Here is an 18,253-nt window from a genome sequence, read left to right as displayed (position 1 = left end):
CTGACATACATTCCATCATTTGTTGCATTGGTGAAAGGAACTTGAGGTAAGTAGCACTAAAAATAGCAGTGTTCTCTGGCCTTTTCTTTCTGCCTTTTCCTTGTATCCTGTATCACCTCCTCTACCTTGTCCTTAGAGATTGCCATGTAGCCTAAAGTGACAGCCAAATCTAGGAAGACATATCTGCTTTTGGTAGAACCTTATTAGTCATGTATACCTAAGGGTTCAAAAACAAGGATAACAACAAGAATTAAGCAGAGTTAGATTTTTTTTTCTATGCCCACTTTAATAACATAGATCGGTGATTTATGTAAATCCATTTATCTATAATCTTTGTACGTTTCCATCTTACTGCCTTAGGTGGCAAGATTTTATTTTCACAGGAATATTTTGATTGGTAGACAGGATTAGTAACATTTTAAGATACCCATTCCATAACCACATTTCTAAATTCGTGATCATCCTCAGGAGGAGCTATACCTAAAAGATTCTTTTATGATTTTGAAACTGATGACTTACACTTTGTCAAAATTTGCTGATGCCAGTCTCAGAAACAGTTTCGCCCATTTGCAGAAATTAAAAGCTTTTGCCGTGTGTTTACAAATGAAAATTTATTGGTATAGCTTTATCTTGAACATGTACAGAGATTTTTATTTCAGAGCATTTATATTATGCTATAAATAAGCTAATCAATTTTAAAAATTTTAATAAACCAACATTTGAGTTTTTAAAAGGAAAGTATAAAAGAGGCGAACTGCTATTTTATTGTTTTACTTCTCTGACGTGTTTTATACAAGGCTCATAAAGCACTTTGAACTCTCATTTGACCATGCAACATTTTTATTTTTCTATCTGTACACTCTAAATTGTCTTTTTTTCCTCTTCAAGCTGTGTAGAAATGTACATACTGAAATCTAATGAAGTGATTTTTTTTTCCAGCTGAAAAGAACTATTTCCCACCAATTTCGTTTCTTTTAAACATTCCTGTAAGTTCATTTAAGTTCCTTTCTATTAATAGTGGAAACAAGTTCTATATAGCTCTTCTTATAAAGATGTTGAAAGAAATTAAATGATACCTTTCTTGAATTACTGGGGTGGAGCATTTATTCAAAAACAGAATATTTGCTTGAACTACTCTGTTTTAAATCTTATTTTCTTAATTAAACAGAAAAAGAACATTAGTTTTCCAATACACTAACATTTACTACAAAAAAAAACATCTATTGACTTTGCAGTGAAGTTTAAGTGATTTTCCTAAGAAATGAATTACACACATGCAATTAAAGATTTGCCATTCATCCCGTGGTTATTTTGTTTTGCAGACCACAGTGAGGACACATGAATAGAAGAAGAAAATTTCTTCTTGCCTCAGTTCTTGCTCTCCAGAATTCTAGTTTTATATATCCTTCATGTCAAAAGTGCTTCTCTCGAATACTCCTGGTCTCCAAAAGGTAAAAATAAAGCCTGAAAGTGTGAGAAAGAAAATGCAAGTGTACACTGTAGATTTCCTATGGCTCAAAGGCAAGTAAGGATTAAATATGTATCAGGACGTAAGATTCTCTTAGATTGGTTCTTCTGTAAATCCTGGAATAGAATTGGCTGGTAATCCTCTATTACTAGAGGAATGTTTCACATTATCTCCAAGTCTTTACTAAGTACCTGCTTCAGAGAAGAAAACTAATTTCTCAGGGAGGAAGTCACAAGCCTGATGCAAAAACTTAATACACTTCTGGGATATCCCTGGAAATAGTGTAGGGGTTTTTTGTTTGTTCATTGTTTGCTTATTTTTGCATAATCTCCAGATTATTTTTTAATAAATGAGTAAACTCCCTGAGAACAGGGACTTTGTTATTGTAACCTCTGTATCCTTCAGCACCTAGAACTGTGCTTGGCACATAATACTTTATTATGGTGCCCAGATTCAGGCCAACTAGAGCTGAGAGCCTAGGATTCTTCTCTGATCTTTATAGAGTACAGGTGAGAGGTTAGGGTTGGAGCTCCTTAAGAATACATTCTCTCTTCCTAGGGGTGAGAATAAGAATATCTAGTAAGTACCTAGTAGTATGTAAGTAGAGTAGTAGGCCAGCAATATGCTTAACTAGTCTTTTTTGTCTAGTTAGCATTGTATGGGGAGGAATTGACAGTTCCAACCCACACCTGGACTCTTAAGTCATCCTTCCAGTAGTTTTCACTATTTCTTTATTAAGCTATTCTTTCAAGTACTCATTTGTAAATTGAGAGAAAGAACCTATTTGTGTTATTCATCATTAAATCCTCAGCATTCAGCCTATGGTTTAGTTCATAGAAAATACACAATAAATGTTAAATGAATGAATAAATGACAATGTGATAGTGTCTAGGTTGTCTTCGATCTAGACTTAGCTTCACTCATTTTCAGGTTCCTACCTATTTTCTGAAAAAACTAAAACCCAGGGACTGTTTTCCTTTGATCAGGACCTATTCTTAGAAGCAGTGTGGTAAAATGGAACGATTTCAAGCTTCGGAAAACACAACAGGGTTGTAGATAGGCTCTGGCACTTGACAGTTGTATGATCTTGGGCAAGTATACTTTACCTATTGCATTATATCCTGGTGATTAAAAAGCACAGTTCTCTGGAGCCAGACTGCCTGGGTTCAACTCTCAACCCTGCCACTTAAAGCTTTGTAGCCTTGGGCAAGTCACTTAAATTATCTGGATCTCAAAATGGGGAAACTAATAATATCTGCTTCATAGGATTGTTGTGAATTAATAAATGCTTCAAACATTGTGTGATACATAATTAGTAATATATAAATGTGAAACATTTTTAAAACTGAGTTTTTTTCCCCCAAGTCATTTCTTTTAAAGATAATCTATAACAACCATTTAGGTTGAACAATACTGCCATTTTTACCTCTTTAGACTGGTAATAACAATAGATAACATTAATGAATGTTTACTATATGCTACACATGGTACTAGGAACTTTGTAAGCATTATATCTTTTAATACAACAGCCCTGTGAGGTGATGCTACTGTTAATGCCAACTTTCAAAGGAGAAAATTAAAGCTTAGAAAAGTAAAATAACTTGCCCCAAATCACAAAGCCAGATAGTTAGTGGCAGAAACATATTCAAGCCTAAACAGTCTGACTGCTATCTAGATCCATAATTACTATATTACCTCTAAATTAGCAGTGAAATTTGTATCCAGAATGATACCTCCCGCTCTCTTTCCCAGAGTTTAAGATGCCCCCAGAAAACTGAGCTCTAATTGGACCATTTAGTCACATAAAATCCACAGCACTTTGTCCTTGCCTGTGGAAATGTAGTCCACAAAAATATAGCCTCTCCTCTACAGATATTACATTAACAGTGCTACACAAAGTCTATTCCCATAATTTCCAGTGCTTATCTTTTCTACTGTTATCTCTGCTTTCCTTTTTTCTTACCTGGAGTCAGTTGTAAGCCAGCACAGGAAACAGAAATTCCTCACTGCTGCAGCACAGCAAGTTTATGACAGAGGAATTCCACACTGTAGCCTTTGCAGAAGATTTTAGAGACAGTGAAGAACAAAAAGACTGCTCCCTAAAAGTTTTTCATTGAACCCCAAATCCTTAGTGACAACCACCATAATACGTTTTGTGTTTTATGGGATTAACTTTTTTCTCTTGTTAACCTCCAAGATTAGACCAGTGGTGGTTTTCAAATTACTGTTCTGCAGAGCCTTAGGGTTCTATGCTTCTAGAAGGAGATAGGATTAGAGAAGTAATAGTGGATTGTGCTGACTAGTAGGTAGGGCTTTAGGGCCCCCACTTTATTTTCAACAACAGCTCCATTCTCAGCCTTGAATTAGGGTTCCAAATTAGATTTCTTTTCAAAAAAGATTCCATGACATAAAGATACAGATAAAGAAATAGAAATGTAAAAACTATATGTACAGTTGACCCTTGAACAACACGGGGCGCCAACCCTCTACACAGTATAACTTATAGTTGGCCCTCCATATGTGCAGTTCCTCCATTTATGCAGGTCCTCCATACCTGTGGTTCCTCCATATGCACAGTTCCACATCCAAGAATTCAACCAACCACAGAATATATAGTACTATATAGTATTTACTCTTGAAAAGATCCATGTATAAGTGAACCTGTTACAGTTCAGACCTGTGTTGTTCAAGGGTCAGCTGTATAAAAGTTAGTTTGGTCCTTCATTATCATATTCATATATATGTGAATATGTATATATATATATATGTACACATTTGTATATGTGAATATGGTAATCTCATATGAAGGAACAAACATATATATATATATATATATGGTTTTATAGATGTATGGGGGAGGTGTATGTACTCCCAAAAATTATGAGCAAGAAAGGGGACTCATTTGTCCATATAAGCAATCTGGCCAGGCCAAACATGTAAATTGCCCTTCTGATTCACTTAAAGGAACCCATTATCCCTTTGGTCTAGAAATCTGTCTCTGCACTAAGAACTTTCTTTTCCTGTTATTTTTTAATATTTTTCATTACCTTTACCTGTGAAATATGTAAAATATTGTGTGTTATGGTTATGTGTGCAGTTTTCTGGGAGAGAAGAGAGTCCATTGCTTTCATCAGATTTTCAAAGAGTTACTAATCTCATCAATTTTTCTACTTTGGGGCTAAATATAAGTACACTAACCTAGAAAAATAAATGAATGAAAGAATGTTTTAACTGGTATCAAACAAAAAAGGTAGCAAATATAAGTATTATTTTAGATAGATCCTTTCAGAGGCTTCTTGGGGTCAAAACTTTTCATAATAATTCTAAGGCATAATTTGCCTTTTCACTCTCATTCTCGTAAAAGTGCATAGTGGAATTTTCCAGAGGCTCCATGACATGTGATATCACAGCAGAGTGAGCAGAGAAGGAGGTATGAGAATCCAGCTGTCTATTAAGACAGACATTAAATAGGTTTGCAAAATATAAAGCAATGCCACTCTCTTCTCACTGATTTATTTTGGAACACATAGTTATTTTTTGTAAAAATATGTTCTTTTTGTTAACTATGCAATGGATCTATTTTTTAAGGTATTAATAAGTATTTTTTAGAATTCTCACTTTCATTTAACTTCTCATTTTCAATTGGAAATATAGATAGATATTACCCACATAAGCAAAAGCTCTTTGGTATTCTCAATAATTTTTAGGAGTATAAAGGGTCCCTGAGACCAAATATGTTTGAAAACTGCTATTCCATAACAAATGACATTTTGGAAATAGGGGTGCCTCTAGAAGTTAAATCAGAGGACTGTGATTTCAATGTGTTGTCTCTACCCTTGCTTCTCAAAATGTGGTCTGAGGAACAGCTGCATCGGCATCACCTGGGAGCTTGTTAGAAATGCAGAATCTTGGGCCTTGTCCCAGACTTAGTGAATCAGTATCTTCATTTTAAGAAGATCCCTAGGTGATTGGTATACATACTGAAGTTTGAAAAGCTGTGATCTGTATTACTCCATACTAACATTTATTTCAATTCAGACTTATTCCCAAAAGGATTAAAGGAAACTACATAAATATCTTCATTTTATATATAACATAAAAGTATAAATAATTTAGTGTATATATGCATTAATGCTAATAATGCATTAATACTAGTCTTTCTTAGGCTATCATTGATACTCTGTATTTGTAAGGTAGTTCATTATTAACCATACTGTTCTTACAGTTATACAAGAAAGAACTCCAGGCAAGGAATCCAAAGCCTTGGATTTGGTCATAAAAATCACTAACTTTGTCACATTGGGCAAAAATTCACCCCAATTTCCCAGTTTGTGAATGGGAGTAAATGCCTTGTTTATGTATCAGAAGGAAATAATGTATGTTGAAAACATTTGTAAACTGTAAAACACTGATGCACATTAATTGTAAGATTTGCTAAGAATTTTACATTAGATCTGAATACGTTATTAGTACATAATTTTTAAAGAAGTTCTAATATATATTTAAAACACTTAATTCATTTCACTAGAGCTTGGTACTAATGAGGTTTTATGCCCCAGTAAGTCGATTACCTTCACTTCCTTCTATGGCCAGACTACAACACAAACTCCAGCCAATTTGGTTAAGATTCTATGAATGGATTGGCACAGATCCATCATCAGTGTGGGAAAAAAAATTAATAATTAGCGCAGATGTAATGATGATGAATCAGTAACTTCTTTTTTAATTTATTTATTGTTTTTATTTATTTATTTTTTTGGCTGCGTTGGGTCTTCATTGCTGCACGTGGGCTTTCTCTAGTTGCAGCGAGCGGGGGCTACACGGGCTTCTCGTTGCGGAGCACAGACTCTAGACGCATGGGCTTCAGTAGTTGTGGCATGCGGGCTCAGTGGTTGTGGTTTGCAGGCTCTAGAGTGCAGGCTCAGCAGTCGTGGCGCATGGGCTTAGTTTCTCCACGGGCTTAGTTTCTCCGCGGCATGTGGGATCTTGCCGGACTAGGGCTCGAACCCGTGTCCCCTGCATTGGCAGGCGGATTCTTAACCACTGTACCACCAGGGAAGCCCCAGTAACTTCCTATATGAAGGATTAACCTTTGTTCAAGAGTCACCTTGTGAGCCATGGAATTCAGGCTCCCCCTAGTGGCTGTCTGGGAGCAATCAAATTTATACAACTGTCTCTAACATTTTCTATGCACATTTTTAAGCCAGATCATTAGCGACATGAAGAAAAAACAGTTCTAGGATTAACCATTACCATAAGATGTTTTAAGGGGTCAATTTGTTAAATTAAGAATGTGAAAAATGGATAGCAGAGTTCTAAGATATTGCAAACAACTAGAAAAGAGGGGAAGCATAAGTAGAAGTGACGGTAACCATCACAATACTTAATATAATTATGAGGGAGAAGCAGACTAAACACATTAATTTGACAAGATCTGTACTAGATTCTTTCTTTACTTTCTTTTCTTATACTTTGTCTCATTTTATCCTTCTTCAACCCTGGATTTCACAGATGAGGAAATCTAAATTTAAGGGATTTAGTATCTATCCTAAGACCAGACTGCTAGTACATAACAGTAGTGTTATACTTGACACACAGTAGTTTTGTTTTTTTATAAATTTATTTATTTATTTTTATTTTTGGCTGTGTTGGGTCTTCATTGCTGTGCGTGGGCTTTTCTCTAGTTGTGGCGAGCGGGGGCTACTCTTCATTGCAGTGCACGGGCTTCTCATTGCGGTGGCTTCTCTTGTTGCAGAGCACAGCCTCTAGGCCTGCGGGCTTCAGTAGCTGTGGCTCGCGGGCTCTAGAGCACAGGCTCAGTAGTTGTGGCACACAGGCTTATTTGCTCCGCGGTAGAGGGATCTTCCCAGACCAGGTCTCGAACCCGTGTCCCCTGCATTGGCAGGCAGATTCTCAACCACCGTGCCACCAGGGAAGCCCATACACAGTAATTTTTGATAAGAAAGGATTTGGCCCCCCAAAAAAAAAAAAGTGTTTGATAGAATTCAAACTTGAAAAAAAGAAAACCAACTAATGTCTAAACATGACCTAGGCCATCTTCACTATTAAACATGAACCACCACCACCACCCCCCCAAAAAAGAATGCCTTTGGCCATAATTGCCTTACAAACAAGTTAAACAAGATGTTTTGTACCTATTTTTTGTAATCTAATAAATTCTCAGCATATTTCAGTGAACTAAATTAAAGAAAGTAAAGTTATTCTTATAATAGTGAGAAAAATATGACTAGGTACTTTGTGTATAAATATTTATTAAATGTTTTGAGATTATTCATTGTCCTTTTAACAGAAGATAGACTCAGGTCTTCTGTTGGTGTGGTGCTTGCTTCATTATATCTAGTTTGCCCCCAGCCCCAACCACAGACTATAATATGCCTCATTTGTTAATGATGACTTAGCTACCCAGTAACAACCAACCAGCCACCCTCCCTCCCCACACCCCTCTCTCTCCCCACATACACACACACAGTTTTCCTTCAATTTCTATCAATTTGGTGCTACTTAATTTAAATCAGTAAAGTAACTGTTATGAATAGAGAAAATTCAAAAGAGGTTGATCTGAAATCGTTTAAGAAGGATGTAACTTGTACATTTTGTACATAAAATATTATTTTTAATCTTTACTTTTCCAGATTTGTTTTACATCATATTAAAAAAAAGTAAGTGAACGTCTCTATGCTTTTTTTCCTCCACTTTTCCAGGTCTAATTGTCCAAAATGTGGCTCTACTGGTGAAGCTGAAAATGCCAGTTACAGATATAAGCTTGCCTTAAAAGTTGCAGAATCAAACAAATTATTTGGTATTACTGTATTTGGAAGCTGCTTAGATGCATTTTTTGGTCTTACAGCCACTGGTTTGCACAGGTAAGAATATTTAAACATTCTTTTTCCTAGCTACTACTTTAGTACATCAATAGAATTTGAAGACGTGGGTTTTTTTTGTTTTTTTTGTTTTATTTATTTTTGGCTGTGTGGGGTCTTTGTTGCTGCTTGTGGACTTTCTCTAGTTGTGGTGAGTGGGGGCTACTCTTCGTGGCAGCATGCGGGCTTCTCACTGTGGTGGCTTCTCTCTTGTTACGGAGCACAGGCTCTAGGCGCACGGGATTCAGTAGTTGTGGCGCACGGGATTCAGTAGTTGTGGCGCGCAGGCTTCAGTAGTTGTGGCTCACGGGCTCTAGAGCGCAGGCTCAATAGTTGTGGCGCACGGGCTTAGTTGCTCCGCGGTAGAGGGATCTTCCCGGACCAGGTCCCCTGCATTGGCAGGCGGATTCTTAACCACTGCGCTACCAGGGAAGCCCCCAAAGATATGTGTTTTTAAGGTAATATGCATTTAGTAAAAACAGATGATCACTCGACCTCAGATCATCAGTTCATTTAAAAGATAATCAAGTGAGAAATAGAAAGATGTTTATTTACTGAATACCTATTGTGATGATGTTAAACCATGCTCCAACCAAACTGTAATTAGACTATTAAATTACAAAACTCTAATCCAAGTTAGAGAAATATATAATAAGAAAGTAGGGCTTCCCTGGTGGCGCAGTGGTTGGGAGTCCGCCTGCCGATGCGGGGGGCACGGGTTCGTGCCCCGGTCCGGAAGGATCCCACGTGCCGCGGAGCGGCTGGGCCTGTGCGTCCGGAGCCTGTGCTCCGCGACGGGAGAGACCACAGTGGTGAGAGGCCCTCATACCGCAAAAAAGAAAAAAGAAAAAAAGAAAGTAAAATTGTTTCAAACTGAAGGATTTTTCAAATCAAGTGGCTAAGGTCTCTTGAGGTGGAAGAAGCTATTTGAAGGAATATTTGCATATCAGAAATTGAATTTTGTCATTTATTTCATTTGCATTGCAAGTTCATCTGCATAGTTTGACCTGTTAAGATGTTCTGAGAATGTAAGGAGATATGTAAGCAACTGAAGCTTTTTCTCCCCTTCAATCTTCTGCCCTCCTCCCCTAATACTTAATAGAGGAAATCTCTGTTCATCTCCTTATAGTTGAGAGCAAAGCGATTTGAAGAAAGGGAGGGCCAAGGGACCACAGCCAGGATTGCCAGCGACGAGGAAAGACTTCCCCCTCTGCTTTGAGGAGAAGGGTTAAAGATCCCAGCACTACTCCCACTGACACTTTTAGAATAATTGCTGGGCCTGATTACTAGGCAGGCATCTACTTTATTCACATTTGATCAGTTGTTTTTGTCTTTCTAGGCTATAAGAACCTAGAGGGAACAAAATGCGTAGCTCTTAAAGTCACTTTTTTTTTCCCCCTATATGTAACTCAAAAGTTTCATGCTGTATTTTCAAACTAATTGTGTCGTCTTTGTGGAAAGTTAAAATTTCAAAGCTTATCTCTTCCCATTTTTTATTTTCTTTCCAATCAAGGTACATTCAAGATCGTAATGAAATTCCAGAAACACTGAACAGTGATGCAGCTCAGACCTTATTAACTAAAGCAGTTGAAACTTGCTTTGTTGGACAAAGCTTTATTTTTGGAGTGACGGTAATTGAGACTAGCTTTCTTTTTATTATTATGCTAACATTTCCATTGTAATGAAATGATTTTAATTTTCTAAATAGTTTTTAGGAGTCATAAGTGTGAGAGCCTGTGGAAGCACTTTAAGCTTTGTAAAAATAGGCTATAGGTGATCTGTTAAAATACCATGTATGACAACTTCCTCTTTCAAAAGTTAGAAGAGCCCCATTCAAATGCATTCAGAACTTTAAAAATCTAAATTTATTCTAAATTCACAAGTGTTAGATATTTTGTTTTGATATTTGGTATTTACTGTACCCTCTAAATTCAGTTCAGGTTCTGTAGTAAAACTTTCGTCAACTCTAGCTTTTTAATCTTATCTATAAAAGGAGAAAGAGGGAACTAACCTTGAAGGCAAAGTAACTGAGTGTTGATAACTGTAAGAATAGGTTAGGAAGGATCATCTTAAATAATTATAAAAGTGACTATAGAAAAAGTCCAGAGAATGTGCTGACTGAAGGAGTAATCGTTTTCTGTCTCTTGTATGCTAAAGGGAACAAAATCAGTATTTTGCCTACACTGCAGTCAGTGTTTTAAAAAGCGGAATACAGCACTTCACAGCTGAACAGTGAGAAAACCCAAAGGGAAGATGAAATCAGAAGCTACAGAGGTTTTCTTTCTTAAAATCTCAGATGGCTTTTTCTTCTTTTTTTTTTTTTAAAGTGAGAACATTCCTTTAAACACTGAAAGCTTATGGAAGCTAATGAGAAATATAATAGTAGTTACCATTTATTGAGCAACTACTATTTGCTAAGCAGTATAGTTTTTTGTGTGTTATTGCTAATACAGTAATCCTGCATTTTTATCCTTATTTTATAAATGAGAAAACTAAGGCTCCTAATAACTTGTCCAAAGTCCCAACACTCGGAAATTTTAGAACCAAAATTTAAAGACAAGTCTCTTTACTCCAAGGTTTACTTCCCCATAATTTCAATTCCTCTAGCGTTAAACCCTATAACTCTAGAGGAATTGAAATTACAGGGGTGGGGGTTATAGTTGCATCTGTTTTTAACCTTTTAAAACCCTGTTTCACATTTGAGTCAAAGGAAGAAAATATTATTCTGATTTAAATTCATTTACTTCTTTCACAGAATTTTGAAAGCCAACATCGACAAGGTTCAGGTTCCAGTAACCTCTTAGAGCAGTGCTCAGACCACAAGAGAGAAGTTAAAGCGCTAGTAGCTTGCCAGATTGTTCTACCAGACCCAGGTGTCGTAGGCTTCACTGTCATTGACTATTTCCATCGGCTTTTGCAGCTTTCTGATATCAGGAAACTTCGCTGTGGCTCCCAGGCACCTAATAACCACCTACTTGCTTTAGAAAATTCAAATAGCGATGTCAGCAGCATATGTGGCCCTGACAGCAGTTCTTGTTGTTTTGAGTTCCATGGCAGCGATGATTTTTCAGGATTCTGGCAGCTATCACTTGAACTGACTTCCGTTGTTTCACAACTAACAGATGATGATGATTTTTCAGCTTCAGAACAAAGCGAGGCCATTGATACTCTTCACCAGAACAGAATGTGCATCTCCTCTGCAGAGGCCACTGGTTCCAATAGCTGCCATGATACCATTCAGGGTTTATGGAGCCCTGTTTCTTATATGGATCAAAATAGTGCAGCACAAAAGCTGGGTGAAGAACTTGGCTTACAAGCTGATCAGCCAAGTGCGGTTCATAGCAATCATCATGAAATTGGAGTTCCTGGTTCTAATTTATTCCCTTTGAAAGTGCAAGAGCCCCTTGAGCCAAGTAATACAAAATCCTTCCACAGTGCAGTGGAAGTTAAGAATATATATTCCCAGCGTGAGCTAACATGTCACCAGTATCATGATGTAGATACTCCCGCTAGCTTTCAGGAGAGATCTGTGTGTTGTCCACCTTCATCACTCAGACTTGAAGAGATAGCTGGGGGTTCTCAGGACTGTGACCCTGAGATCTGGGCTGACCTTCCACTCTCTGAAAGCCTAAACAAATTTCTGGCAGCTATCGAAAGTGAGATTGCTATAACCCAGACAGATGGCAGTAGCAGGAAATGTCATCTAGATAATGACGTCAGTAAATTACATGCAGACCACAGCAGGATATCCGTGACTCCACAGAGAACTACTAGATCCTTGCATGCACCACCTGTAGGCTTAAGATCACCACAAGCAACAGTCAAAGCAAACTCCAGCAAAAATAACTTCCTTTCCAACTGTGAAGCAAATCCAAGTCCTAGCGTTCATAAGGAGTCACAACCAGAGAACACAGCAGAGACTATCTCTATAAGTAGTAGTGAAAGAGGCATTTCTGAAAATCTTCTACCAAATGTTTATCTGTCAGTTCTGTTTCCATCTTCAAAAGGCTCAGGCACAACAGTTACTCTTAAGTCTACCAGAATTCCACCACATGAGGCTGAAATTTCAATTAAGCACGATACTTCAAAGACTGACCATTCTTGTCTCAATAGCAAATATTTTAATGGATGTGGAGAAAAATCACTATCCGAAATGAGTGAAAAGTTGACAACTTTGAGTTCTAGGAGATATAATGATGTTTCCAACCTTCACAACTTAGAAAATAAACAATACTGTAGGCGGCCAAAGAACCAGGGTGACAGTTTGACAATTTGCAGGAAACTCACATATCCTTTAGAAGCTCTTTGCAGTATGCCAAATAGAAGTACGAACGCATTGAAAGAAATGTCTTATGAGCACACTGGTAATAACCTAACAGCAAACTGTTCTGCTGGTCATGAAGGTGGCTACAATGCTTCTGCTGATCTCTTTGATGATAGTCCTAAAGAAATGGACATGGCAACAGAAATGACCCAAAAGTCACAGGATATTTTGTTACAGTGGGGAAAGTCTTTGGCAGAAAGTCATCATACAGAATCTGATTTTTCATTGAGATCATTCTCTGAAAACTCCAGCCAGTCTTCACAAAAATTATCCTTGCAAAACACATCTGCCTCTCTGTATCTAAAAACATGTCCCTCTCCACCTCATTTTCAGTCAGATTCAGAATATGATTTTGAAGATAGCCAAGACTTTGTTCCATGTTCACAGTCAACTCCAGTTATAGGATTCCACCAAACTAGAATTCATGGAATGACAGGAGCTTTCAAAAAATTACCTGCCTTTTATTTGGACCTTGATGCTAACTATAAAAAGACAAGGATTTCCACTGTAAATGATGCACAGCAAACCACCCCAAGCTGTCCAAAAAATATAAAGACAACCAGCCAGAAATCCAGAAGCCCTACTATATCTAGTATTACACAACCAGAGATCTCCAACAACTGTCCTGTTGCTAAGTACCTTGAAACTGATTTTGATGAATGGGTCCCTCCTACCACACAAAAAGCATTTCCTTCAGAAATGCTTGGATTCCAGGCCATGGGTCTAAGGAAATGCCCATCTGCTTATAATTCTCCTGATCAAAAAAAGTTACCAAGAAAAAAACTGAAATATGTCAAACAAAGAACTGATAAATGCTTAATTAAGAAAAAGTTAAATTTGAAGAATATGCTTACAGCAGCAGAACAGAAATCTCCTGACTATAACAGTACAGGGTTAGGCTGGATTTTCAAGGAGTCGGTTTTGGGACTTGCTTCGCATTCAGAAGTCAAATGTTGCCTTCCATTTTCAGAAGGTTGGTCACCTTCAGTGCCTGAAACTAAAAGTGCTTGGTCTCCTGAATTGTTCTCATAAAATGTCACCTGAACCCAATTTCTGAGCTTTTAAAGGTAAGTCTGTTTGGAAACTCTTGCCTCCAGTGTCATGGAAAGCATTCTTACCATTTTGAACACTTGAAGAGAAGCAAATAGAAAAGAGGTGCTGTTGTGCCTTTTTATATGGGGGGAAGCCATTGTTCTTCCCAGTGTTTTATCCAGAATACTCTGATTTCAGATAATTTGGCACTTTATCTTATATTATTGATTGTACTTATGTAATATTGTCAGTTTTGCTTATTGAAAGTATTTGTTAAAATCACACATACATTCAGAAATAAAACCTTTGCAAACCAAAACTTAAAGTCTTTCTTAATTGTTCAGCTTAGATCAGAAAATGTCTACCATGTATTAAGCCAACTACTGTTCTGAGTTTGTGATACAAAGCTACAACGCCACTGATCTTAAAAGATTTTAGTCTACTGGGTAAGACAGAAATACAATGGACAATTTCAATACAATGCAGTAAATGCGATGATAGAAGTTTTTAACGGATATTAAATTTATGTTGCTCTGGGAGCATGGCAGAGAATCAGTTAACCCAGCAGCATCTATGGGCTGGGGATAAGAAGAAAGGTCAATAAAAACTTACAATTTAGAGGTAAATGTGAAACTGTCACTATTTTATCCAGTAATTATTTGTTGAATGCTTACTACATGCCAGGCACTATGCTAGATGCTGGGAATTCAAAAATGAAAGTCAAGCTCTTACCTCAGAAACTCATGGTCTAGAAGAGTAAACAGGTCTCTGATAGGGAGATAAGCTCAAAGGGCTAATAAGGAGCAAAAATGAAGAATAGTTTCTAGACATTCACGTCCTTAGCAGCACCTCAGCTGCACCCTGTAAAATATTTGTGCGTCTCTGGTCAGCTCCCTTTGCCATTCCCCACAGCAACTATTCCAGATACTCACCATTCTTCGTGCCACCGACCTACCTACTCTTGCCTCGTACTTCACGGAGATCACCTGTATTCCCTTACCTTCCCACACCCATACTTACCCACTTGTCTGTATCGACTCACCCACAACTCTTCTTCCTCTAACCTCAAAAATAATGCACACCTCCTATTTAGTGCTAATCTTTCTTTTTGGGCTGTTGATCCATTATACCCATCTTTATCGTCTTGCTCTACTGGCTCTCTCCCCTTCCCCCACTTTTAATTTTGAAAACTTGCAAAAAAGTTGAAAGAATGATACAATGTTACAGCATCTATACATACGACCTAGATTCAATCATTTAACATTTTGCCTTTTATGTATGGGTGTATTTTTTCCATTGTGTCTATAGATATATATAGTTGTTTCTGCTGAACCTTTTTTAATTAGCTTATTTATTTTTGGCTGCATTCAGTCTTCGTTGCTGCGCACGAGCTTTCTCTAGTTGCGGTGAGTGGGGGCTTCTCTCCATTGTGGTGCACGGGCTTCTCATTGTGGTGGCTTCTCTTGTTGCAGAGCATGGGCTTTAGGCACGTGGGCTTCAGTAGTTGTGGCACGCGGGCTCAGTAGTTGTGGCTCACGGGCTCTAGAGCTCAGGCTCAGTAGTTGTGGCATGTGGCTTAGTTGCTCCGCGGCATGTGGGATCTTCCTGGACCAGGGCTCAAACCCGTGACCCCTGCATTGGCAGGAAGATTCTTAACCACTGCGCCACCAGGGAAGTCCCTTTGCTGAACCTTTTTAAGGTAAGCTGCAGATATGACATTTTACCTTGAAATACTTCAACATGAGTTTTCTTAAAATAAGGACTTTCTTCTACATAATTATTGGTACAATATCATTATCACACTAAAAATTATAACAGTAGTTCTACAACATTGTCTAATGTTTAGCCCATATTTAAGTTTTTCTACTTGTCCCTAAGTTGTAATTGTTGTCGATGTTGTTTAACCAGGATTTCATTAAGGTGACTCCATGGGGTTTGGTTACATCTCCTATGTCTTTTTCTAGAAGTTCACCTCTTTTTTTCCACAACATTGGGTTTATGAAAATATCAGACCATTGTTTTGTAGAATGTCCCACATACAGATTTTTGTATTTGCTTCTTTGTAGTATCACTACCTTGTCTCTCTGTCTCCAGTATTTCCTGTAAATAAGGTCTAAAGACTTGATTAGATTTAGGGTTTGGGCAGAGATATTTCATGGATTTATGTTGTGCACTTCATATTGTATCAGTGGAGACACAGTATCAAGTTATCCCACTATTAATGATGCTAAGTGAGATTGCTTGCTTAAGATGTTGCCCACCAGATCTCTCTAGTCTACAGGTACTTTTTTTCTTTTTTTTCCTTTTTTTAAGAGTAAAGAGTCAGTATTATAGTTGCCTACCAGTGGTGTTAATGAGTTGCCATTTCCTGCTCTCTATCACTATGTACTCAAGAATTTTTACTTACTCAGTGATGTACAGTCGGTTTCACTCATTCTTTTTGATACTCCATGTAATACTTGCTCCCTCACTTCTAGCTACTGTTGTTTATAGCCAGTCTCCATCAAAAAATAGTCACTGTCAGCTTTCACATCACTCACTATTCAACCTGCTGCAATCTATTCTCTCTCCCCCACCTCCAGTGGCTACGGTGTTGGTAGTTTTCTAACCCTCAAATCCAATGGATTTGTCATTCCTTATTTTATTTGATCTCTTTGCACTCTATATACAGGTAACATTTTCATGGTTTCTGGTTTCTCCTAGTCTCTGATCAAGTATGCCTGCAGGGCAATTTTTTTTTTTTTTTTGCTGGGCCCTATATAAACAATTTGATTTTAAGATGTATTACAAAATTCATGGTCCCATGTAAGGTAGAGTTCATCAATGAAGATTTAGAATAATGGATAAGAAAAAGATGTGCATTTATTGACCAGTCAGTGCATGTGAAGATTCTTTATAGTATACAGGCAGCACCCCTTTCTCAGGCCAAGGATATAGTCTCTTCATGTTCTTTATTGTCAAATGTGCCATTCCTGGCTAATTTCATATCTCCCACTGTGATTAAAGAGTAGTAATGTAGTTACTATTGTATTGAACTATGTAGATCTTACCTCTACAGTTCCCTAATGTCATTTATTTAATGCCGGTTACATCTTTACTCATGATGCTGCATCCATTGTGCCACCGTGAGTACTGGCTTCCAGTAACTCTCTCAAATGTTGTTACTCTGCTTCACTGATGATTACCAAAAATGCAGATCTTACACAGAGTATGCAGGAAAATGTGAATAATAATTCATTTTCTGGTTATATTTAGCATTTGGACTTTTCTAGCATAAACGTAGAGCACATATTCTAACCGTGTCTTCTCTTGAACTTCTTAGGCTGTAATTACTGCATTCCCAAACTGTGATCTCTTAGCCACACCCAGGAAGAATAGTCAAGAGGCCCACGGATGGAGCAAGAAGAATAGTTTCATTTGTGCAAGGAATGCCCATTCCTCCATCAGCATGGCTTAAGCCCATACCTAGAGGGCACAAGGTCGCTGTCAATTGGAAATGAGAGGACGTTGATTGGAAGAGCCAGTTGGCATAGCAGAGCAGCAGTCTTAAAAGGCCTCAGATTAGATGGGCCTGTCCTGACACACAGTGCAGAACCTGCAGAGAGGGTAAGGGGACCTCCCTGGTGCCAGTGGTGGGAGGTGGACAGAATTTAAGAACAATGTCACCATCCTCACAAACTTGGTGGTCTACAGACCAAAGACAGTCCCATAGTTGGAACACAGACCAGTGGGAGCCAATGCACAGACCCACACATACAACTCAATCTCAAGGGTCAGTAGTTTGGTAACCCAAAACCCTGAATTCATTCTGTGTCTAATATGAGAGTCACCTAAAAGCACCATTCTGGCAGCTCAGTTTCCTACTATTGTGTGAAGGAAATATTGCTTCGGCCAGTAGAAATGGTCCACTCTTCAGATCCAGGGAAATTCCATAGGCACAAGACCCAGAGCTCCTTAGAGCATTTGTTCCACATGAAGAGTAGGTGAGTGGGTTAGAAGGTCAGAAAGTACCTCAGATGGGAGAAATGGCACGTATCCCAGCACCAAAGTGGGACTTGAAAATCTCAAGAGAGGCATTCTGGCGACCAAGTCTACATGGGGACCAGATCCAGGCTCAGGGTGCCCTCCTTAGTCCCAGGAACTGGAGGTGAATTTAGAAAATCTTGAGGAAGACACTCCAAAGCATCAGTCTCCCTGAAGCATGGGGCTGGGCAGGGTCCTCTCTTACTCAGCTCTTAGAGGTACTGTCTGATCATCCCCTCTTATTATCCTTGAATGCTTCATTTGCCTGCCTTTTAAAAGATGGTGCCTCTTAGTGTTCTGTTATTGGCCCTTCTGTTGTAAACCCGAATGAACTTTTTGGCCAACCCAATACATGTACTCTTTGGTTGAATTTATCCACTCATCTGTAATTACCACCCATAAGCTGTTTAATTCAAAGTCTGTCTTTTATCTAGACTCTCCTGAGACCAAACTTGTATGTTAGTGTTTTATTATTCAGCTCAAAATGTTTTATAATTTCCATGTGGGTTCTTTGACCCCTGAATT

The 18,253-nt window shown here is 38.1% G+C and overlaps 1 protein-coding gene across 1 annotated transcript; it reads left to right on the top strand.

Annotated features, from left to right (window-relative positions):
• On the top strand, positions 1 to 13,705 carry DDIAS (DNA damage induced apoptosis suppressor; the record flags this gene model as incomplete). Its single annotated transcript, XM_082844122.1, has 6 exons — positions 1 to 46; positions 940 to 986; positions 1,323 to 1,451; positions 8,191 to 8,352; positions 9,863 to 9,980; positions 11,105 to 13,705. The coding sequence occupies exons 3-6, from the start codon at positions 1,339 to 1,341 to the stop codon at positions 13,703 to 13,705; spliced, it is 2,994 nt and encodes a 997-aa protein (XP_082700248.1). The 5' UTR covers positions 1 to 46; positions 940 to 986; positions 1,323 to 1,338.
• Positions 13,706 to 18,253: the final 4,548 nt, after the last annotated feature.

This window comes from Leucopleurus acutus, assembly GCF_964270905.1.
Source record: "Leucopleurus acutus genome assembly, chromosome: 8".
Lineage (NCBI taxonomy): Eukaryota > Metazoa > Chordata > Mammalia > Artiodactyla > Delphinidae > Leucopleurus > Leucopleurus acutus.
Note: the sequence above shows the minus strand (reverse complement) of the source record. Positions and strands in the feature narration are given on the sequence as shown.